General features: G+C 42.2%; 1 protein-coding gene across 1 annotated transcript in view; it reads right to left on the bottom strand.

Moving 5' to 3' along the window:
• Window positions 1-26,667, bottom strand: part of baz (par-3 family cell polarity regulator) — a 423,470-nt gene that overhangs the window by 23,514 nt on the left and 373,289 nt on the right. Inside the window, exon 28 of the mRNA XM_080283282.1 lies at window positions 11,816-11,887. Within this exon, the coding sequence (XP_080139408.1) occupies window positions 11,816-11,887 (72 nt within the window). The remainder of the gene's footprint in view (window positions 1-11,815; window positions 11,888-26,667) is intronic.

The following is a 26,667-nucleotide window of genomic DNA, read 5'->3' as shown; positions in this document are numbered from 1 at the left end:
ATAATAACAGATGTAAAATGGGTGTTCTGGTATGATGTTGAAACAAACAGGCAGTTGTCGCAGTGGGTTGGAACACTGTCACCACGACCAATAAAAGCACGTCAGTCACTCAAATGCAAGGGTGATGTTGATCGTCTTTTCTGACAGGAAGGGCATCGTTTATCATGAGTTTGTTCCACATGGTTAGACAGTCGATAAATAATTCTACTTGGATGTCCTGAAGTTTTTGAGGGAGGCAGTGTGAAGGATGTGGCCTGAGGCATGGACAAACAAAACCTGGATGCTTCACCATGACAATGCACCCGCTCGTGCATCACTTCTAATCCGTGATTTTTAGTACTTGGATGGGTGACCGCCTGGGAACACCAGATGCTGTTGGCATAACGTTCTCCCTACGTGTCAAGTGGGGTTGGTGGAGGATTAGTGCCCCTCCCTGTAAAACAATTAACTCTAAGCCCTAGGCCACCCCGTTTGGGATACATGGCGTCTGGCAATGAATGAATGAATGAAACAAGAAACTTTTGTCCACTGGCTGCCCTGTTCTCCAGATCTGGTCCCTGCAGACTCCCCCCTCCCCCAAAGTTGAAATACACTCTGAAAAGTCTCCAATTTCAGTCAACAGAAGAGAATTCGCCAAGTGCACCAAACACACGACCATTCAAGCATGTGTACCTAGATGAATAAATGGCATGGTGCGATGTGACTAGTGTCAGACTAAAGCACAAAGTCACCGCTACACAGTGCTCCCATCACAATCATGCTACACCGGCCAGTTGGTGCGCTTTTTAAAAAGCTTGGTTTCTTTTTGGACAGACCTCATATACTGTATATGAAGATGCACTCCAATTTCAAAAGGTAGCAGACAGAATAATCATTAACTGCATATACTGCATGCTTATTCAACAATGCACTAATCTCTTCATTACAATGATGCATTATTTTATTTTGCTTCCTCCATGTCATTTTATTCAACCTATAAATGACATCTTGCACTAAAATGGTTTAACCCCATACCCACGGGCCATCACTACCATGATGCTTGTTACGTAAGTACCATACTATGAGGCATCACTTCGGTGATCCAGGGATTTTTAAAATCGCCCAGGCTTTCAAGTGCGGTCTTGTATCATCTATCAGTACTGCCAGTGTGTAGCTATAGGAAGTGCTGCTAATACCGCTAATACTTGCAATCAGTGTTACCAATTTAGCCATTTTTCTGTGTTTGCCTCGCCTCCCCACCTCCCCTCCCTTACCCCCTCCCTTGCTTAGCTACAACCTGGCCGCGCAATGCAACTCCCAGCAGGTTTTTTCCATTCACTTTTTCCATTGAAATGAGCCCTATGCCCTATTCTCATACTAAAAATATATTTTAAAAAAGGGGAAAAGGCTAACTGATACTGCCATTGGCCATGAAGTAGCTAATTTATCACCTGGCAACACCCCACGTGCACTTGGTCACTAATTTTCCCTGTTCATTACCCATTGAAATGTCCCTTATGACCTATTTTCATACTAAAAAAATATATAAAAAAAAGAGAAAAGGCTAAGTGATACTTCCAATGAATAAAGTTGTTGGGAGAGTTGAATGATTCATTAATCACGGAGGAGGAAGTGGGAGAAGGCAGTAAAGATGAAAACAGGGAAAGATGCAGATATGGATGGGTGTGCTGTGGAAATGCCTGAAGGGTGGTGGAGTGAGTATTGTTGACTGGTTAGTAAGATTGTTGAATGTGTGCTTTGTGAAAGGTATGGTGCCAATTGACTGGGCAAGTGCTTGTGTGGTCCCGTTGTATAAAGGCAAGGGTGATAAGTATGAATGTATTAGCTTTAGGGGTATAAGTCTGTTGAGTGTTGTAGGTAAGATGTATGGTAGAGTGTTAATTATGAGAGTTAGAAAGGGTACAGAGGGAGTGATTGGTGATGAGCAGTGTGGTTTTAGGAGAGGGAGGGGATGCGTGGATCAGGTGTTCACTGTGAGACAAGTGTGTGAAAAGTATTTAGCGAAAGGCAAGGATGTGTTTTGGGCAATCATGGATTTAGAGAAAGCATATGATAGAACTGATAGGGAGGCTTTGTGGACTGTTTTAAGATTGTATGGACTTGATGGTAGGTTACTAAAAGGGGTGAAAAGTTATTATGTAAATAGTAGAGCATGTGTAAGACCGGGAAATGCTGTCAGTGAATGGTTTCCCGTGAGAGTGGGGCTACGACACGGGTGTGTGATGTCGCCTTGGTTGTTTAATATTTATATGGATGGTGTTGAAAGGGAGGTGAATGCAAGATTTTTAGGTGGAGGTCTGAGTCTGGTAAATGTTAATGGTGGAGAGTGGAATCTGAAGTAGCTGCTGTTTGCAGATGATACTGCACTGGTGGCTGATTCAGTGGAGAGATTGAGACAGTTGGTAGAGGAGTTTGGAAGGGTGTGTGAAAGGAGGAAATTGAAAGTAAATGAGAATAAGAGTAAAGTGATGAGGTGTGCGAGGTTGGTAGATGGTAGGGGGATGATTATAATTTTGAATGGTCAGTTGCCTGAGAAGGTAGTGTTTTAAATATTTAGGGTCACATGTTGCTGTGGATGGAAGAATAGATGCAGAAGTGAAGTTTAGAATGAATGAAGTAGGTAAGGTGCTGGGAGGAATGAAAAAAGTGTTCAGATGTCGTTCGCTTAGAATGGATGTAAAGAGAAGGCTGTATGAGGGTGTTGTAGTACCGACTGCATTATATGGGGCTCAAAAATGGAATATGGGTGTAGCAGAAAGGAAAAGTTTGAATGTCATGGAGATGAGGTGTCTGAGGAGTATGTGTGGAGTAACGCATATGGATCGAGTGCAAATGATGAAGTGTGAAGGAGAACTGGAGTTGTTCGGGAGACGGCTGGTAGAGTTGAGCAGAGGGTGTTGCAATGGTTTGGGCATATGAAGAGAATGGATAATGAGCAATTGGTGAAAAAGATAACTAGATCTGATGTGAGAGGTGTATGGCTGAGAGGGAGACCACAAATACGATGGATGGACAGTGCGAAGAGAGCGCTGGATGCAAGAGGGATGTCTGTTGAGCAAGGAAGAGTGGCTGTGCGTGACAGAAATAAATGGAGAGAAATTGTGAATGAACAAATGATGACGCAGCCCTGAGGGGATATTCTCCCGCATTTGGTCTGATCAGCTAGTCACGTCAGCTGCAAGTTAGGGGATGGATCTATTATGATGTGGCAGGGGTAAACCAGCTCTGCTGTCAGGCCCTGTTGCAGATGTCACTGATTGCACTGCGCAGTTGACCCTTGTGCGGTGTGGTACGGTGAGGATCTGTCCCTTCTCCCCTTTGGGGCTAAGATGCGAATGAATGTGTTTGAATGGATGAGTAAATGGGGAGTGTGTCGTCCTGTCTCGGCTACCTCCCTTTCCTTGAGGGAAGCAGCCTAGGTATAGAGATAGATAGATACTTCCACTGACCTGGAAGTGGCTAATTTATCGTGTATTGTCTAGATTTCCTGCTATCCCCGCGGAAGGGGCACGGTGCGGTCCACCCATCCCCGTGGGTAAAGGGTTAAGAAAGCTACACCCAATCCCTCTAATGCAAAAAGTTGTGCAGTATAAAATCATCGGTGGGATGAAGAATTAAGTACTGTACTGAATAAAATACGTTATTATAATGGTGATGTTAACTGACCAAAGCACAGTCTAAAAGACATATGCCTCTGAGATAGAGGAAAGAATTATGACAGCACTGGGGTAGGTGGTGGCACTCACCATCCACTCACTTGATGTTGTGCTGCTTTGGATGTCTACCCTTTCCTCTCTTCCATCCTTCCTCTTCTGCCTTTCTTTCCTCTGTCTTCTGCCAACAGGTGACTTTACATTCCCTCTTCTGTCTTTTTTTCCTTCATTCTTTCCTCTTCCTTCTGCCTATGGGTGAATCTACACTGAGTGAGAAGTCAAACGGTTTCCTGTACACCAAGAAGCCATTTACTATGCTGGTGGTAACCATATAACCAAATTATGGCGCATGGTGGTTTAGTGGCTAATTAAGGTGCTCCAATCAGATTGAGCCTGTGTAGGTTTATACCCAAGGAGTGGTTGGGGTTTGTTGCTCATGTAATGCCACTCAGGGATGAGTGAGGCTGGTCACTCTCATTTTAAATATCAGGACCAACTTGGCAAGCCCTGGGTTCCTACACTCCTCATGGGGTGACATAGGATTAGATGATTGATGGATGGATGGGTAATAAATGCATAAATGAATCAATGCATTTACTTTTCTATTTCTGGGTCCTACCGATTTTTTAATATGTGTGGTGGTAGGTGGGGGGGCTCACCATCCACTCACTCGATGTAGTGTTACTCTTGGGTGACTGCCCTTCCCTCTTTTCCTTCCTTCCTTCCTCTTTTGTCTTTCTTTCCTTCATTCTTTCCTCTTTCTTCTGCCTACAGGTGACTCTACACTAAGTGACAAGCCAAATGGTTTCCTGTACACCAGAAAACCATTTACTACACTGGGTGGTAACCAAATAACCAAATTATGGTGCCTGGTGGTTTAGTGGGTAATTAAGGCACTCCAACTGGATTGAGCCTAGGCAAGGTTATATCCAAGGGGTGGTTGGGGTTTACTGCTCATATTATGCCACTCAGGGATGAGTGAGGCTCTTACTCTTATCTTAAATGTCAGGACCAACTTGCATAGGCCCAGGCTCCTACACTCCTCATGGGGCAATACAGGACTGGATGAATGAATGAATGAATGTAAAATTGGGTTAAGATGATGATGATGACAATAGTGATGACATAATGTATGGGTGCAGATGATATAATGCTGTTTGATAAGAATGTGTTGGATTTTTGTGACTGTCTATCTATCTACAACCAGATGCCTTAATTCCGTAAGGGGTGGCCACAAACAAATTGCCTCCATGTTGCCCTGACCCCCGCCATTTCAATGCCCTGCTCCTGGCTCACACCCCCCTCTCTCATATACCTCTCCACTCCATCCCTCCATCTCATCCCTCTCCTCCCCTCTACCTCACTCACATACACTCTCCTCTTCAGTCTCTCGCTCTCCATCCTCTCCACATGGTCAAACCACCTCAATGTGTTTCTCGTAAAGCTTCCTATCACATCCACATCCATACCACAATGATCCTTCACATCCTCATTTGTCAGTCTGTCTCTCCATGTGCCTCCACATGCTCCTCTCAAATAACTCATTTTCACTGCTCTCACTCTTGACTTCTGTCCCTCCAACAAGGTCCAAGCTTCATTTCCATTCATTAGAGTTGGTATCACAATACTGTCATGTAGTAACTTTTTCACTTCCATGCTCACTTCTCTGTTTCTTATCACTGCTTTCAAAGAACCAGCAACCTTTCTTCCTTGTTGTACCCTTTCAAGCACATCACCCTCCAAGCTTCCATCCATACTCATCACACTCCCCACGTACTTAAATGCACTCACGTTTTCCGTTTCCTCCTCATCCAGCCTCACTGTACATTCACTGACTTCACTCCTCTCTTACACGATATACATAAATTCAGTAATTAAATACTCTGTACAGTAGGCCCTCATTTTGTGTTATTAATGTATCCGGAAATTTTACTGCGCAAATTGAAATGAACAAATCACATCATTGAAACCCATGTATTACATGACTAGGGTGAAATTCCAAAATTTCAAGTTTCCCCCCTCCCTTGATCCTCTTCAAAAATATTTACCCCTCATCCTGATTACACAGGGTACACATAAAATGTCTATGACACATCGCTGGGCAAAAAAATGAGTTAAATGAAGTAAAATGAGTAAAATTAAGTATTCAAACCGGTATATAAATGCCACTCTCTAATCCCAGCAGAAAATCACATCACTCCCCCATCCATCATCATTATCAGGTAGATTTCAGTGCTATGACAGAGTTTCTTATTTATGACATTCAGTTTTGAGCATGGAATGTGACATGCAAATATTTATCGTCTGGAAAACAAACATTTAATTTCTGATGCATGATATGTATTAATTATGCAGCAGAAATGCTGTAATAATGTAACTGTTTTGCACTGCTGTCAGCTGGCGAAGCAGCATCAGCAGACATTATGTGATGGATTGAGTTTAGCATCTTCAGATGATGACTTATCTACCTAGAAATACGGTAGGTGAAAACCTAATCTGATAGCATAAAGTAATGAAATATTTACTGAAAGAAGAAAATAAACGGCACGACCTCAGTTTACAATGACGATGTGTTTGAAAAAAATACACTGCATAACAATTTACTGTATCACATGCCAGTATCAAGTCAATTGTAACATGGGTTCAATGGGGATACATTTTTGGCCAAGAGTTACTCACCCAACAATCTAAAAACAAGTTTTCATATCACCTAAAATGGCTGTGTATTTCACTTCACTGCACTTCACTTGCTGCTTACCACCAAAATAAGTCTGAAAACACATTTTCAACTTACCTAAACTGGTCGCTATTTCACTTCACTTGCTGCTTGAACTCCATCACACTCTTTATTGTTCTATATCAGTGAAGGGTGCAAATGCCCTCTTGGAACAAACAAATGACTAAAGACTTGCATGAAGAGACTAAGTAAGTGAAAAACAGTGATTGTATATCAACCAGCAAGGCTTCATACAGGATCATAATCACTGTACTGTTAAGCGAAAATTGTAATGTACACTGAAAAAACCGTCATCGCAAAAGTGATTCATTGCATACCAGTTCATCATATAACGAGATCTGCTGTACATGCGAATGGTGACGATGAGGTGGGAAATGAGAGGCAGGTGGTGAGCAATGTGTGTGTGTGTGTGGGGGGGGGAAGGGGTATGTATAAGTGTTTGGTGTGTGTGTGTGTGTGTGTGTGTGTGTTTGAGAGGGGGGGACAGCTAATCAAATGTAAAACGACCATTTCATGTCCTGTAAAAAGACCATTTCATGTCCTATAACCTTGGCAGTGTCAATTTTATGATTATTCGTTTTAATGAATAACCTCGGTGAAACAAGAAAAAGTACACAGGGAGTGGCGGTGATTATAAGACAGACAAGAGACGGACAGCAATCACTGTCTGTGCGTGTTAGTAAGTGTGCGTGAGTGGCCAGCTCATCGAAAGTAAACAAGCCATTTCACATCCCATAATTTATGTAATGTTGAATTCGTTTTCGTTTTTAAAGGCTCCAACATGCTTGCATGTGTCAGCCTTGGTCACCTAATGGCGGCTCTCCACGCTGCACGATCCATTGCAACCTCCCTGTTCAGTCCCTTAACCCTAAGGTCACACTTAATGACCTCATCCCATGTCTTTCTCGGTCTACCCCTCATAACCCCACCCCCGATATTAACACTCCTCACCTTCCCCACCTAATTATCATCCCCCATCCTCTCCACATGTCCAAACCACCTCAATCTACCTCTCCTCATCACAACACCAATACACTCCAGTCCCATCCTACCTCTTAACTCTTCCATCATAAACCCAGCCCCTCCAGGCCTTGGACACAGGGACGCACTGCACATCCACCTAATCATTGTCATTTCTGTACGTCTGAGCCAGCGAATATCTTCCTCCTTCACTGCCCAGGTCTCACTACCATACAGCATTACACTCCTAACACATGCTGCATACAAAGACCCCTTAGCACGTATGGAGAGTCCTCTCAATGTCAGGAGAGGCAAGAGCTCCCTGAACATCTTCCAACCACTTCTCACCCTAGCCACAGAGCTAGCTCCAGCCCCACCTCCAGCACACAACATGTCTCCCAAATAACAAAATTCTTCCACACACTCAAGAGATTCACCAGCAAGTTCAATCCTTTCACGTCTGACAATCTCCACCTGCTCATCCCGACACGCCGTACACATAAAATCAGCATTATCTCGCAGTCTACCTCTGATACCACTACATCTCTTATGCACCCATTTATCACACACACCGCACAAGATGGAATTACTTCCCACGCCCTTGTGGCAAACTGCACATGGCCACTCTCCCTCGTCTTTGACAGTACCGCCACCAACCCTAGATATCATCACTTTTGTTATCTGCATTTACCCTTAAACCCTTTTGCCCCATACCATCTCTCCACTTTCTAAACCTTTCCTCCGCCTCCCTTTCGTTCTCTGCAATCAACACCAAATCATCAGCATACAACAACTCCCACGGGAGTCCGTTTCTACAGTCACGTGAAAGGGCTTCAAGTACCATGATAAACAACATGGGACTCAAGACTGACCCCTGATGCACACCAATATTCACGGAAAACTCATCACTCAAATCTCCATTCACTCTTACCTGGGTGTGAGCACCCACATACATGGCCATAACCACCCTAACCAGCCACTCCTCCAAGCCAAGCTTTCTCATTGCCCACTTCACCACCTCTCCAGGGCTCTGTCAAAGGCCTTTTCCAAATCAACAAAAACAAAATAAAGATCCCTTCTCCTACCAATATATTATTCCTGAAGCTGTCGAACAATGAATATGGCATCAGTGGTCCCCCTACCTGCCATAAACACAAATTATGGCATTTAATTTAGCAAAATCCTACAAAAAGACATTGATCTGTTTATTTTAGATGGGGTGAGTGTACATCTACATGGTTCAACAGTGGACACTGGGGAAAATGGCCAGGGATGCTAAGCAACCCTCTGTTATGATATAGAAACAGTGTAGACCAACCACACTGTACACACGATCTGCAACTCATCTTTAGGGGATGATGATCAATCACTTCCATGCTTTTATACTGTATGTCAATAAATATATCTTTAGCATTTTGTGTCTCTCATGTACCAAACTACAACATCTGTAATTTATCTCACTGAAACAATACTTAGATTTCGTGTGAGATCAACTGAAAGCAAGTTGCTTTAGAACCTATTATGCGTTATATCAGTGTCCTACTTTACTAAACATCTTCCAAAACTGTTTTATTGTTGTTGCCTGAGAGTTTCCTGCCAGAGGTGTTGTTAAGTCAACATCAAGGCTGTGGCTGGGGATGGACTTCTGGAGTTTCCCAGTGCAAATTGCTCCCCTCAACCCCCACTCCCCCCGCCATTTTCTGGGCCAGGCCAGAGATTTTTCCATGCAAAACGTGTTTAGCGCAACTCAGTCCCACACAGACTGAGGGTCAAATGTATAGCTTATGCACAGCACATTATACAAGATAAAATACTGTGTTATGCCAGTAAGTGATATTAGTGGGGGGGGGGGGAAATATCTGGAAAAAAAAAAAATAAATAAATAAAAATAATAATAATAATGACTATGCCCACAGAGAAAATTAAAATGGATGTGATACATGTAAACTAACATGAATGAATAAGATCTGGCAAGCTATAAAAATAATAAAGAAACACTATACTGTACAGTCAACAAAGAAAAGTATCGCACACCTGGGGTGTGATATGTGAAAATGTGCGGGTTTTGTAGGACACACATGAATCTACTAACCTTGTACCTTAAAAAAAACCAAGCACCCAGAATGTGAATCTTGTGCAATTTCAAGTCCTAATAATTACCAAGGATAATATTTGCACTTATCACAGGGTGCTCCATGTATCACGATACTTCTTCCATGTTTCAGATTGTTATGTGCCGTAAAGTGTGCGATACTTTTAGTGTTGACTGTCATCATCATCTAATTCTGTGTTGCCCCGTGAGGAGTGTAAGAGCCCGGGGCTAGGCAAGTTAGTTGGTCCTGACATTTAAGATGAGAATGACCAGCCTCACTCATTCCTGAGTGGCAATATGTGAACAATAAACCCCAACCATCCCTTGGATCCGACTGGAGCGCTTGAATTATCCACTAAATCACCAGGCGCTATTTTGGTTATGTGGTTACCATCCAGAGTAGTAAATGGTTTCCTGGTGTACAGGAAACCATTTGGCTTGTCACTCAGTGCAAAGTCACCCATAGGCAGAAGGAGAGGAAAGAATGAAGGGAAAATAAAAGAAAAAAAAAACAGAAGAGGGAGTGTTGAGTCACCCACAAGCAAAAGTAACAGGAAAGAAGGACAGAAAAGAGGAGAGTGCAGTCACCCCAGAGTAGCACTATATCGAGTGAGTGGATGGTGAGCGCCCCCACCTACCACTAGTGTTGACTGAACATGCATAAAACAAATTAACCTATTGACTGCAGCTGTATCATATACATTGGATTGGGCAATTTTGGGCTGTCTGGACATTGCTACTCCTCACCCTGCCCTTGGGTGGGAAAGGAGGTCCAGATGATGATATATATATATATATATATATATATATATATATATATATATATACTGTATATATATATATATATATATATATATATATATATATATATATATATATATATATATATCATCCGGACCTCCTTTCCCACCCAAGGGCAGGGTGAGGAGTAGCAACGTCCAGACAGCACAAACTTGACCAAATCAAATAGGCCAAACTTCCATTCACTCATTATTCAAGCCCCCGGAATCCTTTCTCTACCGGATACGCCAAAAACATTCACCACATTCTGCAGCTTCACACTGACGTATCCGATTGAGTCAATCCGGACACCGCCATGCTCACAAGGGGTCCAAAAACCCTGATCTACAAATATATATATATATATATATATATATATATATATATATATATATATATATATATCCTATTCAAAGCACACATAGAGAATAAAATAAAGATGCAGAACAAGTCAAAGTTCAGAAGCACAAACCTAAATTGTAATTTGCTAGAGCTACAGTATGTGCTGCACAACTATAAATACTAATTACAAATACTAATCAACACTATAATACAGTTACTATGGTAATCAACAATATACAGTGGTGTACTATAATAAAAGAATAATTTTGTTTGCAATAATAATATGGACTAAGATATACTAATTACTGGTAATGGTACTCTCTAATTTTGCTGATGGCACGTAAAAGTCAACTAGAGCCATAATTCAGTAACTTCACACACTCCTTTACCAACTAGAACATATGTTTGCATGGATACACATGCATGTGTGTGTGCATGCACAAACACACAAATGTGCACACAGTCATCTCTCATTTTTACTTGCATACACATGAAAAAATGTATACTTGCTTACAATAAATGATATCATACTGTACATCAAATTTATGAAGAACCTGATAGTCACTACCAACATACAGTAAACAGTATATTTCATGCATGACACAACAAATGGGGAGAGGAAACAGCAATGCAAAAAACAACAAATATAAAGCTAAAATACTTTCAGCACTATCAGGAATAAAAACATGAATATACAGCAATGAAAGGTGAGAATGGCAGGTAAATGGCTCGGAGAATAATTACAGCATTCAGTCCTCGCTTAAAGTCTTGGTCGAGCAGATGCAAAGTACAACTTCTAAGTGAAACAACTGTGGTCAAAGAGTGAGGGTTACTCATTTCTGACTTCAAAACGCAAGCAACTAGGTCATGAAAGTATGTTAATTCATCAGAGACTTAGTACTGAAATATGATATTATGTGACATCTGAATCCTATCTCTAGAAAATTTTATTCACTTAATGATACACCTTCTGAAATAATCAGCTAGATATAGCCTTCATCAATCCTCTCACTACTAAAGATGGCTCTCCTAAGCAGAATTAAATGATTCGGTACTAAACTCATAACACAAAAAATATGCCATCAGAGTAAAGGCCCTTATAATAAAATCAACTGAAACATCTTTATCTGACAACTAATCAACAAAGGGAGAAGGTGGAGCGAGAGAGAGAGAGCTAAGAAAATCTGTGAGATGCAGCATGCAAAGCTATATACTCTGTGCAGTGAGTAGGGGTTCTGTGCGCAGCTATACCTGGCCAAGATAGATTCGTGAATGAAGGTCTCCTCCAGTCGCCTCAGAAGCGACCCACGGCCATCCTGTCGTCTGCAAGGGGTTAGGTGAAGTAGGGAAAGATAAGAGTCAAATGCGGATAGATTAAGACAAAGTGATGGTGGGCAGGGCAAAGCAGGGACATGTAAAGAACAACTAGGAGTTATGGGGGCCATTGTAATTTAACCCTCTCAGGGTCTGTGGGTACGGCAATTCTAAGTGAATCTGATAGTTTCGCTGTCTCACCCAAATAAATTTCATAATGCTTCCCCCACCCCCTCCATCTTCCATACATGATTCCTCACACAAATTATCAGAGTCCTGAACTGCCAGGCACAAGAAATCATAGAGAATATGGTCACACTTCACTTTTTAATTCTTTCATCATCATCATCATCATCACCAGCATCATCATCATCATCATCTAATCCAGTGTTGCCCCATGAGGAGTGTAGAAGCCCAAGGCTAGGCAAATTGGTCCTGACATTTAAGATGAGGGTGATTGGCCTCACTCATCCCTGAGTGGCATTAAGTGAGCAATCAACCCCAACCACCCTTTGGATAGAAACCTGCACCGGCTCAGTCTGACAGGAGCGCCTGAATTACCCACTAAACCACCAGGCGCCATAATTTGGTTATATGTTACCACCCAGAGTAGTAAATGGCTTCCTGGTGAACAAGAAACCATTTGGCCTGTCCCTCAGTGTAGAGTCACCCATTGACATAAGGAAGAGGAAAGGATGAAGGAAAGAAAAACAGAACAGGAAGCAAAGAAATAAGGAAGGAAAAGGGGGAAGGGCAGGCACCCATGCAGCACTACATTAAGTGAGTGGATGGTGTGCATCCCTACCTATTTTTTAATTCATGAAATAGCCAACTTCATATGCATTTAAAACATAAGGAAGTTAACGGGTGACTCTACACTGAGTGACATGCCAGATAGTTTCCTGTACACCAGGAAACCATTTACTACACTTGGTCGTAACCATATAACTAAATTATGACACCTGGTGGTTTAATGAGTAATTAAGGAGCTCAAATCAGATTGAGTCAGTGCAGGTTTATGTCCAAGGGGTGGCTGGGGCTTATTGCTCATGTAATGCCATTCAAGAATGAGTGAGGCTGGTCACTCTCATCTTAAATGTCAAGACCAACTTGCCTAGCCCCGGGCTCCTACATTCCTCGTGGGGCAACATAGGATTGGATGGTGGATGGATGGATGGATGAAAGTTAATGGTAGTAGCAGTTCATAATGTAGTAATGTGTATAAAAACCCTGAGATGATTAATCACTGTAAGAAAGGGGTTTACAAACGGATACGGATGGATGCACAGGTATGATGTAGGACACGTATGAGGATGAGGAAAGGGAAGGGTTAGTACAGCCCATAACCACACCACACACCAGGAACAGGGACATAAGCTATGATATGCTCTCTATGCTCATTTCAAAATAAGACAGACATTTAACATAACTTCAAACTTACTTAGCCCTTGCCAAGCTACTGACCCTATATGAGGTACAATTTACATTAGTTATAAAGACAGTGACTCAGGGGAGGTACACTACCTTACAATGCATCACCCTGGCGAGGGGTTATATATATATATAAAAAAAAAAAATAAAAAAAAAAAAAAAAGGAACAACCAATATACTACTGTATATACTAACAAGCAATGACCATATAAACAGTACTCCGTAGTCATCATTAAAAGTACCAACACCCACAAGTTCACTGGAATTGGTACTGAGTGACATTTCCCCAAATGCACTGACATTACACCACAGGGTAAGGACAATGGGATGCTACAAACAAGACATCATTTATACACACTTGTACTTCATACATAGTTCCAGTTCTCACTGATTTTTAATACTACTGTCATATTTAAATTATAACTCCACAGTTCATGATCTCACCATTCCCACTGCACCAGTAAAGGCTGCAATTAAATAATAATATGGATATGTAACATTGCCTAATATGATGATCAATGTTTTACTTAAGACTGAAGCAAACATCATTTCATAACTTACTGGAAAAACACATGGGGAAATCAGCACTTAACCCTTTTAATTCAAAGATGCACTTTTAATTACATTCTTGCTACCACCAGATGATTCTATTCAATCTCTGTCCAATGAAAGTGGTGAAGACGACTGTATCTAAACCCTACAGTTTCAGGAGTCTCTGCAAAGTGGAATAAAACTGTCTGGAGACACCAAAAATGAACTAATAATCTATATCGTAGGGTGGTAGCTGCCGTTGTTGCTTAACCTCAGTCGGTCCGGCCAAGTGAACCTGTCAATCATATTTAAGTATTGTAACTATTTCTGTGATGCTGTCCTACAGGTACAGTACAGTACATACACCATGCAGCAAACCTGTGCCCCTTAGTAGCAGACAGCACCCCTTCAGGGTCCTTCCCCATTGCAAGGCACAGGAAAAATATGGGCGGGTTTGGTTCTTGGATGGATGCTACAGTTGCATCACTCCAACCAGGGTACACAGCACCATCAAGTGTAGGCTTCTTGTCACCAGGTTGACGGGGTACCAGACAGGTACACAGTATTTTAAATGTGAATACACACACAAGGTGTGCAAAATTGTCTGACCACATTTCATGGTAGCATACTAAAAAATGTGATAACATACTGGAAAAAATGAGGCAACAACATGCAGAGCAACTCATTACACTTTTGTTAGTACAATATTCAGGCTATGTGCTTCTGTACAATGTCTTAAATGTACAGCTGAAATGATTGTAATGGCTACTACCACACAGTTGGAGACTGCAGTCAGTGAATGATGATAATCATAATTTCATAATGCTCTCCTGATCACACAATGACTTCATGTGCCAGCCCTGAAGTAGCAGCTGTTGTGATCATTTAAATTTTACATTTAACCCCTGCCAGGCTGATTCTTTGTGGGATAGTTTACCTCCCTTGATTCACTGTTTTATCCATCCATCATCCAATCCTGTTTTGTCCCATGAGGAGGAACCCAGGGCTAGGCAAGTTGGTCCTGACATTTGAGATGAGAGTGACCAGCCTTTACTCATCCCTGAGTGGCATAACGTGAACAATAAACCCCAACCACCTCTTGGATATAAACCTTCACAGGCTCCATCCGACTGGAGCATCTAAATTACCAACTAAACTTTTTTTTTTTTTTTTTTTTTTTTTTTAAATAACAGAACGGAGGAAGGAAAATCTATCTATCTACAGCCCGACACCCTAATCCCGCAAAGGGTGGCCGCAGACAAAACGCCTCCAAGTTGCTCTGTCACCCACCATTTGACTACCCTCCCCCCAACTCACCCCCCCCTCCCTCATATACCTCTCAACTCCATCCCTCCACCTCATCCTCGGTCTACCTCTCCCTCTCCCTCCCTCCACCTCACCTACATACACCCTCTTAGTCAGTCTTTCATTCTCCATTCTCTTCACATGTCCAAACCACCTCAGTGTATTTCTCCTAATCTTCTCAACCACGTCCACATCCACCCCACAGCGTTCCTTCACTTCTTCATTCGTCAACCTGTCCCTCCACGTCACTCCACATGCTCCTCTCAAGTAACTCATTTCCACTGCTCTCACTCTTGACTTGTTCCCCTCTTGCAAGGTCCATGCCTCGCTTCCATACGTCAGGGTAGGGATCACAATACTATCATGCAGTGACTTCTTAACTTCCATACTCACCTCCCTATTTCTCATCACTGCTTTCAGTGTACCAACAACCTTCCTTCCCTGCTGTACCTTTTCATGCATCTCATCCCCCAAAGTTCCATCCTTACTCATCACACTACCCAAGTACTTGAATGCACTCACATTCTCCATATCCTCACCATCCAACCTCACTGCACACTCTGTGACTTCATTCCTCTTAAACACCATAACTTTACTTTTGTTTACATTAACTTTCAGATTCCTCCTCCTACACACTGTCCCAAATTCATTCACAAAACCTTGCAACTCCCATTCATCTTCACTCAACAGTACTGTATCATCAGCAAACAGCAACGCCGGAAGCTTCCAAATCTCACCCTCATTCATTAGAGGAACCCCCACATCCACTGCCCTACCCTGCACCTCCTTTACAATCCCATCCATGTATATATTAAACAGCCATGGAGACATCACACAACTCTGTTTCAGTCCCACACTGAGATCAAAGAACTCACTCAGCTCACCATCCACTCGCACCGTAGCCCTAGCTCCCTCGTACATACTCTTCACAGCACTCAACAATTTCCCCTCCACTCCATATATTCTTAATACCTTCCACATACCTTGGCGATCTATTCTGTCATAAGCTTTCTCCAAGTCCATGAAGGCAGCATACACTTTCCTTCCCTTCTCTAGATACTTCTCCACTAAACATCTTAGAACAAATATCTGATCTGCACACTCTTTTCCCTTCCTAAATCCCCCTTGTTCTTCTCCAACTAGCTCCTCTGTCATATGCCTAACCCTATCAATGAGTATTCTACCATATATTTTACCAGTCACACTAAGCAGGCAAATACCCCTATGGCTACCACATACTTCTCTCTCCCCTTTTCCTTTGTATAAAGGAACAATTATACCTGATTTCCAGTCCTCTGGAACCCTTCCCTCTTCCCAATCCAATCTACACAACTTCCATATCCACTCCACAACAATCTCACCCCCATACCTAAGCATTTCACCACACACTCCATCAATTCCTGGGGCCTTTCCCAACTTAATCTTCTTCATCGCTTCCACTACTTCCGTCCTACTGATCTCTTCCTCCCTCCTCTCATCTCTTCTCCTCCCAGCCATTCCCCAACCACTTATACTCGCACTGCTCTTATTCTCTACATTCAACAAATCCTCAAAGTGCTCTTTCCATCTCCTCAGTTTCTCTCTCTTCTCCACCAACAATCTATTATTCCTATCTATCACTCCCCTACTATTTCCCCTTTCACACTGCCAATGAATAAAAAAAAAATAATAATCCATACACCAGATTACTGGAGTCCTCTGTTCATAAAATATCAGTAACAGTTAGACTTGAACAGCTGTGGGTTGAAATTTGGAGGGAAACAACTCTGGGGAAGCGAGTTCCAGAGAGATGCAGTTCGGGGAATGAAAGAATTCTGATAGGCAGCAGTTCTGCAATATGGTTGAGTGACATTCCAGTCATGAGCGCTACCAGATGCCCGTGTGGCACGAGGGAAGGCATGGAGAGGTGGCACCACAGACGCAACTTCATCTGAGTATTTGCCAAAAAAATATCTGTAAAATAATGCAAGGGAGGCAACATTCCTTCTTACTTGCAGGGGAGGTAGTTTATTTGTAATGGGAGGGTTGTTAATAATTCTACCAGCTTTGTTCTGAATTTTGTCTAGTTGTTTTAATGCAACCTCTCCACATCCATTCCACAAGGGTGAGCAACATTCAAGCTGAAAGCGCACATGACTCATAAATTATAGCTAACTGCTCATCAGCGAAGACGTTATGGACTCTGTACAATAATCCACGTTTCTTTGAGGCGGTTTTAGCAAGTGATCTAACATGAGAGGTCCATCTGAGGGCATTGTTAGTGAGACGCCAAGAATTTCAATACTTTTGGAGATGGGAATATTAGTAGCACTGAAGGTAATGTATGAATCTGGCAATATCTGTCTATTAGTAAATTGTGTTTATTTGGTTTTGCTAGCATTAAAAAAGACAAGACTATTTTGTCCCCATTCACTGATCGTAGATAGGTCTTGATTTATGGAGATGGCTGTTGTGAGTTGAGAGGTAGAGATATTAGACTTTGTAAATGGGCGTCTGAGTGTGAGTGAACTATGTAGTGTTTAGTCATCTGCGTATGAGTGGATGGGATTGTGGGTGACAGATAAGAGATCATTAATATAAACCAGGAATAGGGTTGGTGCCAGAACTGACCCCTGCGGCACGCCGGCGTTGAGTGGAAATTGGAATATACATCATCTACTTTTACCCTTATTTTCCTGTCACTAAGATATGAAGAAATCAAAGGAACAAAAGACGTTAGTCCATAGCAAGGGAGTTTGGACAGCAGGGAACGGTGCCATACTCTGTCGAAAGCATTAGAAATATCAAGAGCTACTGCATGAGTTTCTTCATGTAGATCAATTGATTGATGGATGGTATGAGTTAGGAGACTGAGTATGTCAATGGTGGATCTTTCGTGGTAGAAACCATATTGTCTATCACTAATTAAGTTGTTGGATTCAACATGTTTAACAATGTGGTTATTAATTAAAGTTTCAAATACCTTACCAAGAGAAAATGTGACAGTTATTGGTCTGTAATCAGAGGGGTCAGAGGAATTCCTTTCTTCGGAACTGGGTGGATATTGGCTTCTTTCCATGAATTTGGGAATAAAGAAGTACGTATGCATAGTCTGAATAAGTTAGCTAGGACAGAGGCAAGTTCAGGGGAACACTTTTTCAAAACAATTGGCAGAATTCCATCTACTGTAGGCCTGGAGCTTTGTTGGTAGGTAAATTGTCTAGGATGGATTTTACGTATCATGTCTGTATTTTAAGTGGGGCAATTTCGGGAGAGTCAAGTTCTAGTACTGGACATTCTGGCTGGTATCGTCTATGGTAGAGTTTCTGGCAAATGTACTGGCAAAAATATCCGCTTTCTCACACAGGTCATTTGTAATGTTGCCATCTGAAGATTTTAGTGGGGGAATGGAAGATGACTTGTTAAAGTTATTATTGAAAGAATTAAGAGTTGACCAGAATATTCTATTGTCATTAGGGTTGTTAAGTAGTTTTGATGCTTGCTTTTGAAGAAAGTTTGATTTAGCTAGATTTAATACAGCTTTTGCATGATTTCTAGCAATCTTAATTTGGTTATATGGTTACCACCCAGCATAGTAAATGGTTTCCTGGTGTACAGGAAACCATTTAGCTTATCACTCAGTGTAGAGTCACATAATCAATGTAAACTGCACCTCAAATAAGGCTTGCAGCTTGGGCCATGCAAACCTTCATTGTGCCTCATACGTGGTCAACAGCTTGGCAAGGGTTAAGAGAGTGTACAAAACACATAAACTGAGTACCACTGTATTATTATTATTATTATGTAGTGCTGCTTTGGGTGTCTGCACTTTCTTCCATCCTTCCTCTTCTGCTTTTCTTTCCTTCTTTCTTTCCTCTTTCTTCTGCCTATGGGTGACTTTACACTCCCTCTTCTGTCTTTTTTTCCCTCATTCTTTCCTCTTCCTTGTGCCTATGAGTGAATCTACACTGAGTGACAAGCCAAATGGTTTCCTGTACACAAGGAAACCATTTACTATGTCGGGTGGTAACCATATAACCAAATTATGGCACCTGGTGGCTTAGTGGGGAATTAAGGTGCTCCAATCGGATTGAGCCTGTGTAGGTTTATATCCAAGGGGTGGTTGGGGTTTATTGCTCACATAATGCGACTCCGGGATGAGTGATGCTGGTCACTCTCATCTTAAATGTCAGGACCAACTTGCCTAGTCCGGGTTCCTACGCTCCTTACAGGGCAACATAGGATTGGATGATGGATAATTTTTTTTTTTTTTAAATGCAAAAAAGTAGGAACCAAAGGCCGGGGGCCTGCAAATTGCTCTCTATAAGGAAAAATAAAAACACGATAACAGAGAGCCAAATTCAAGACCCATTCATTTTGAGATGCCTGGACACACTGCATTTGAAAGACTGGAGATTGTATGCTGTGGAAAAAACATAGGGAAACAGTTCCAGAGTTGACCTGCTGCATACATGAAGACTGGGAGTAGCAGTTAACTCTTGCATTAGTGAGTTGGGCAGAAATGGGATGAGAGTTTGTTGCTACACGGATGTTACGTGCCCACCTTAGTAGTGGAGGGATGCATGCAGACAGTTCTGAGGAGCAGTGACCACTGAAGTAGTGATTACACAGAGATAAAAATGCAACAGTGAGGCAAACAGGCAAAGGCTGAAAACAGCCAGTAAGAGAAGGAGAGTTAATGAGACTAAAAGCCTCTGATTCCACCCTGTTGAAAAGAGGTATGTGTGGGGAGACTACCCACACATGAGAGTTGTATCCTACATAGGGGCGAATAAAACCCGTGTATAAAGTCAACAACTGAGCAGGGGTAAAGAAGGTATGGAGTCAGCTTTGCACACCCAATCTCTTGGAAGAAGACTTTACAAGAGAGGTAATGTGTTCTTTCCAAGATATATCCCAAGAGAATGAAACCCCAAGTGTGTTTAAAGATGATGCAGGATTGAGCTGGATATTGTCAAAAATTAAAGGGTACTCCTGTGGAGATTTTGTTGGGTTGATAGAAGTAAGAACTGGAGAAAGTACTCCTGTGGAAGATTTTGTTGGGTTGATAGATGTAAGAACTGAGTTCTTGAAGCATTAAAAACAACAAAGTTATTTTAACCCCTGTCTGATATATGAGCCAAGTCAGACATTAGGTGTGCCATAGCCTCATGCCTTGTTTGTTGAAGTAACTGCTGAGATGGACGCTGTGGAAAACAAATGGACAGGTGAAGGATAAGGTCATCAGTGTATGAGTGGATAGGGTTAGATGTACAGCTTTGGTCACTGATGAATAAAAGGAAGAGAGTTGGTGATAGGACAGAGCCCTGAAGAACACCACTATTTATAGCTCTAGAAGAACAGTGGCCGTCTACAATAGCAGCTATAGAACAACCAGAAAGGAAGCTAGAGATGAAGGCACAGATAGAAGGACAAAAACTGTAAAAGGGTAGTTTGGAAATTAAAGATTTATGTCAGACTCAATCAAAAGCCTTTGAGATGTCAAGTGAAATTCCAAAGCTTTCGCCAAAGTCCCGAAAGGAGGATGACCAGGAGTCTGAAAGGTAGGTGAGACGATCACCAGTGGAGCATCCCTGGTGGAACTCATACTGACGATCAGAAAGAAGATTGTGATAGGAAAGATGCTTTAAAATTTTTATGTTCAGAATAAACTCAAAAACTTTTGAAATACAAGCTGTTAAAACAATTAGGTGACAGTTAGAGGGCTGGGAATGGTCACCCTTCTTTGGGACAGGCTGAATGAGGGCAAACTTTCAGAAAGAAGGAAAGATGCAAGTTGACAGACAAAAATGAAAGAGTTTACCTAGACAGGGTGTAAGCACGGAAGGACAGTTCTTGAGGACAACAGGAGGGACCCCATCAGGCCCATATGCCTTGTTTGCACTAAGGCCAGTGATGGAAGAAAATACATCAAATAAAGAAATTTTAATGTCAGCCATGAGGAAGTCAGAAGGTGGAAGAGACGGAGGGACAGAACTGGAATCGTCTTATGTGGAACTGGAGGTGAAAGTCTGAGCGAAGAGTTCTGCTATATCAGTAAACGAAATAGCTACTGAGCCATCAGAGTGGAAAAGAAGAGGGAAGGAAGATGAGGTAAAGTTGTCAGAGAAGTTTTGGGCAAGGTGCCAGAAGGAGTGGGAAGAATTCGAGTTAGAGAGTTCAGAGCATTTAGTATGGAATAAATTATTTTTAGCAGAGAGAAGAACAGACTTAGAACGATTCAGGCCACAAACATAAAAAAGATGAGATTCAAGGTGGGCTGGTTCCAGTATCTTTTGTAGCCCTTCTCCTTGTTGTGGACAGCATTAGAACAAGTGTGATTAAACCAAGGTTTCTCTACATTAATCGAATGACATGAGAAAGAAATGTATGTTTCCATGCCCAAGAGAGTAACCTCTGTAATGTGCATGGCACACTCAGATGGCTCTTGGCAATGGAAACAATAATCATTCCAGGGAAAATAAAAGACGTACTGCCTGAAGGCCTCCCAATCAGCAGCTCCAAAGTGCCACAACCAATGTTTCTTTGGAGGGTCCACAGGCTGTACTGGAGCAATAGGACAGGTTAGGGTGATAAGGATGTGATCAGAGGAGCTCAACAGAGAGGAATGATTTACAGCATAAGCAGAAGGATTAGTTGTAGGGATGAGGTCAAGTATATTGGAACTCTCTCCAAGGTGGTCAGGGATACAGTTAGAGTACTGTACAAGATGCTCTAGGTCATTAAGGATGGAAAGTTGTAGGCTTGTTCACCAGGTCAATCAGTGAAAGGAGAGGAGAGTCAAAGGTGGTGGTGAACATTGAAATCTCCTAGGATGGAGAATTCAGAGAAAGGAGAAATGGATAGGATGTGTTCCATTGTACACGTAAGATAGTCAAAGAATTTTTCATAGCAGAATTAGGGGAAAGTAAACAGCACAGATTATTTCATCAGACAACGACAGGAAAGCCGAAGCCAGAGAGTAGAGAATTCAGAAAAATTAAGTTCAGGAACAGGAAAGCAAGATAAATATGTCACTGCTTACATGACTGCCACTTTTGGCTTTGAAATGAGTAAAAACAAAGTAGGAGGATATACAGAAGAGTTTTGCTATCGGCTGCCTCAGACGGCTGAGTCTCAGTTACAAAGAGAAGGTGAAGTTTAGAGGAGGAGAGATGATGCTCAACAGAGAGAAAGTTAGAGGAAAGGCTGCGAATGTTGCAGAAATGAAAAATCAGTCAGACAATGGTTCCAGGCATCTTGCTGGGTCGTCACTGGGAAAGGGGCGGGCGGATGTATGTATGTATGGAGGTTGCTCAATATGTTACTCAATTTTTCCCATATCTAAGATCAGAGTTCCATTATACCACCACACACACACACACACACACACACACACACACACACACACATATATATATATCCATCCATCCATCATCCAATCCTACATTGCCCCATGAGGAGCATAGCAGCCCAGGGCTAAGCAAGTTGGTCCTGACATTTAAGATAAGAGTGACCAGCCTCCCTCATCCTTGAGTGGCATTATGTAAGCAATAACCCCAACCACCCCTTGTCCTCTTCTGTCTTTCTTTACTTCATTCTTTCCTCATCCTTCTGTCTAAGGACGACTTTACAGTCCCTCTTTTATCTTTCTTTCATTCATTCTTCCTGTTCCTTCTGCCTATGGGTGACTCTACACTGAGTGACAAGCTGAATGGTTTCCTGTACACCAGGAAACCATTTACTATGCAGGCTGGTAATCATATAACCAAATTTTGGTGCCTGGTGGTTTAGTGGGTAATTGTGGCGCTCCAATCAGATGAGCAAATGAAGGTTTATATACAAGGGGTGGTTGGGGTTAATGCTCACATGATGCCACTCAGGAATAAGTGAGGCCAGTCACTCTCATCTTAAATGTCAGGACCAACTTGCCAAGCCTCGGGCTGCTATGTTCCTCATGGGCAATGTGGGATTGGGTGATGGATATATATATATATACACTCAACCCCCTGCTATCAAGCGTTCAGCTATCACGCTTATCTGCTATCATGCACACATCAAATGCACAACCATACATGCTATCACGCACCCCAGGACCGCTATCACGCGTCGAGTTTGAAGACGGGCTGAGCGAAACTTATTCACACGGCACTTCATACGAGGTTTGCAGAGGATACGATGGTTAATTGGAACGGTAACGTGGTAAAATTCCCGATTATAGCACAGGCATTTGGAATGCATCTGAACGGATTCCTGCTAAGGTTACGACGGGCAAAACAGTGACCAAAACCCATTCGGCTCGAAAGAATATATCGTACTACAGCATTGAAATTTAGCCTAACACTGAATACTTATTAATATTGTATTTTTGAATAAATATCAATTGTTTTGAAACCCTTATAAAGAGTTAATATTTCTCATGCCGAAAAAACTGCGATGTCGATAAGGTAATCATGTGTTTACAACTGAGACGGGGCTCTGACGACAGTGTGAGGAATGTGAATGATAGCGTCCAAGTTTTGTTCCACTTAAATGTTCCTCAGCCAGTCCTGATATAAGGTACCATGTGATACCCCCTTTAGCTGTGGACACTAAAGAAATGGAGACAGCCAAAGAGATCTGGCAGCAACTAAGCCACTCCCAAGCCTTGGAACCGATCAAACCACCCAAGCCGTAAGCCTTATAAAAGTTTGATGGCTTTTTATGTTGTTTATTTATTCATTATACTGTTATTATTAATATAATAATGCTTTATTTCATGTTAGAGGAGAGATTGGCAGGAAATTGTAGGCATAAAGTGGTTAAAGTTAGAGAAATGGGCCACCGAAAAACCAATTACAAATTTTCCCATTGATTGTTCAGTTCAGCTATCGCGTATTCAGCTATCACGCGCGTTTCCTGTGACCAATTAGGCGCGACAGCAGGGGGTTGAGTGTATATATATATATATATATATATATATATATATATATACTGTATATATATATATATATACAGGAGCCTCTGTGGTACAGTGGTAGAGTGTGCGTTTTGTACACGGGTGAACCAGGGTTCGCGCCCCGCCAGGGTAATAAACTTTGGGAGTGTTCACCCTGCCACGTACTGCATTGGCGGACACAAGGGGTGCTGTGGTTGAACCAGTGTCGCTTACTATAAAGTATGCTTGGACCCAGTCGGCTTGTGCGGGCTGATTACACTTGGTTCACAGACTACACACACATCAAAAGCCACTCCAACACTACAATTACACTTACAAGCACTTTTCACCCTACATACAACTCTACCAGACAGCCTAAGCCACTTGGTAGAGGCACATTGGCTGTATCGTCCCAACTTCGGTCGGGATAGGCCGGTCCGGCAGTGGATACTCAAACAGCTGATGATGATGATGATGATATACAGTATACTGTATATACAATGTGTGTGTGTGCGTGTTTAGGATTTAACTCTGCTTATTTTGGGTAGCATTTAGATTATGAAATATTAATTTATCAACCAAAATCTACAGCACAACACAGAATATACAGTACAAAAAAAAGCTATACTGCTGTCACCTAACACTGTGTGAACGAACGATGATCAATTTACAACATATACAATACTATATCATGTAATACAGTGAGCGCTCGCACAATGCAGGACTACTGTACCCTGAAGCTCCAACTTTTAAGAAATTTTTGCGTTATAGGGCCATGCGTTTACATGTAAAAGTGTTTCATGGTACCTATGCCAGCCTCAAGTTCACCGTTTGGAGCAAATTTGATTTCTTTTTTTCCGGGACATTTACCAACCTAAGAAAGTGTTTATTACATACAAACTCTGGAGGACTCCACACCTTGAATGGAAGAGGTTGTGGGCTTTCTGGGGGGAAGTAGAGTGGGGTTCTGAGACAGGGCAGGACTCCTACTAGTCACAAAGATAACACAAAGCACATGTGCTGCCAGAGTGCGGGGAGAGGGTAGGCTCAACTGGGGAAGCAATGCTCAGTCAGCCGCAATGACACCCTGTACTGACACATGACAGCCGTACGTCATAGGCTGATGCAACCCGCACTATGAGTATCACTGGCCGGGTGACACACCACGTTATAACCTTAGTTTGCCATGTTATGACTGTTTGAACCATAATTTGGGGTCTCTGGCCATGTTATGTCTATCGTCGCTGCGTAGTATGTTTTTTTAAAAAATGGGCAGCTTCCTCTGCCGACGTAATGTCTGCCATTTTCAAAGTGACTAAATTTGGACATAAAATTTTGTCTCCCACATTACATGAGTTTCGCGCAACAGGATCGCACATTATGTGAGCGCTGACTGTATTTGGCAGTCAATTAGCTAGGCAAATGCTTGGTATAACAAGGACTATTTAGGCACACAAGAGTGTCCCTCATACGTGGCATACTTACTATGCAGAAATATCAATATTCCACTATATATCACAACTCAGTTTTACCTCTACCATACTATATAAACTACAAACAACACAAACCATACAGTACCTGCACCGTATAAATGAATTCTCATAATAATGGTCAGTAACATCCTACTCCCTGGGGGTAGGGGAGTTTTTCAAGAATACCCCCCCAGTATCCCTGCTTGTTGTAAAAGGCGACTAAAAGGGTTGGCAGAGGGTTAGTGCCCCTCCCCAGAAAACAACTAACTAAAAAGACAAACAAGATGCCTAGGACAAGGACTGACCAAACGATGACGACCCAGGACCGGACAAAGGACTTGGTAATGGCTACATGGAATGTAAGAGGAGCGAATGATGAGGTGAAAGAGAGAGAGAGATTGTCCAGGTGCTTGAGGGTGCGAAAGTGGATGTATGTGGAATAACTGAAACAAAATGGAGAGGAGAAAGTGTGAGAGAATGGGAGTATGGATGGGGTATATGTGCAGGAGTAGGTGAGAATGAGAGGGCAAAGGAAGGAGTATGTATAGTTGTGAGTAAAAGATGGAAGAAGAGCATAAGACAGTATGGATCAGTTGGGTCAAGGATTGTGTGGGTAAAGTTGAAAGTTGGAATACAAATGTGGGCAACTGTGTGTGTGTATGCGCCAACGCAAGATCGTGCTAGCAGAGTGAGAGAGGAGTTCTGGACAAATGTGGAAGTGTGCATGGAAAAGTTTGGAAGAAATGAGAAAGTGTTTTTGATTGGTGATATGAATGGTAAAGTAGGGAATGTGAAGGTGGATGGAACAGTTGGTGAGTGGGATGTGCCTGCTGAGATAGATGAGAATGGCAGTGCGTTAGTGGACATTTGTGCTGGGAGGGGGTTGGTGATAGACAATACCCTCTTCAGGCATAAAATGATCCACAGGTATACATGGCGAGTAATGAGAAGGGTGGGTGGTGAAATGAATGAAAGGAAGGCAATGATTGATTATGTGTGTGTGGATGAAAGGATGCAAAGATGTGTAATGGATGCAAGAGCTTATAGAGGTTGGGGGAGTGGACTTTCTGACCACTACTTGGTGGTGGCCAGAATTAGGATCCAATTAAGATGGAGAAATAGAAGAAGGGAAAGACAAGAGGAAGGAGTAGTTG

Source organism: Coenobita brevimanus, chromosome 97 (assembly GCF_032717465.1).
Source record: "Coenobita brevimanus isolate Jiangsu-jjx chromosome 97, ASM3271746v2, whole genome shotgun sequence".
Taxonomy (NCBI): Eukaryota; Metazoa; Arthropoda; class Malacostraca; order Decapoda; family Coenobitidae; genus Coenobita; species Coenobita brevimanus.
Note: the sequence above shows the minus strand (reverse complement) of the source record. Positions and strands in the feature narration are given on the sequence as shown.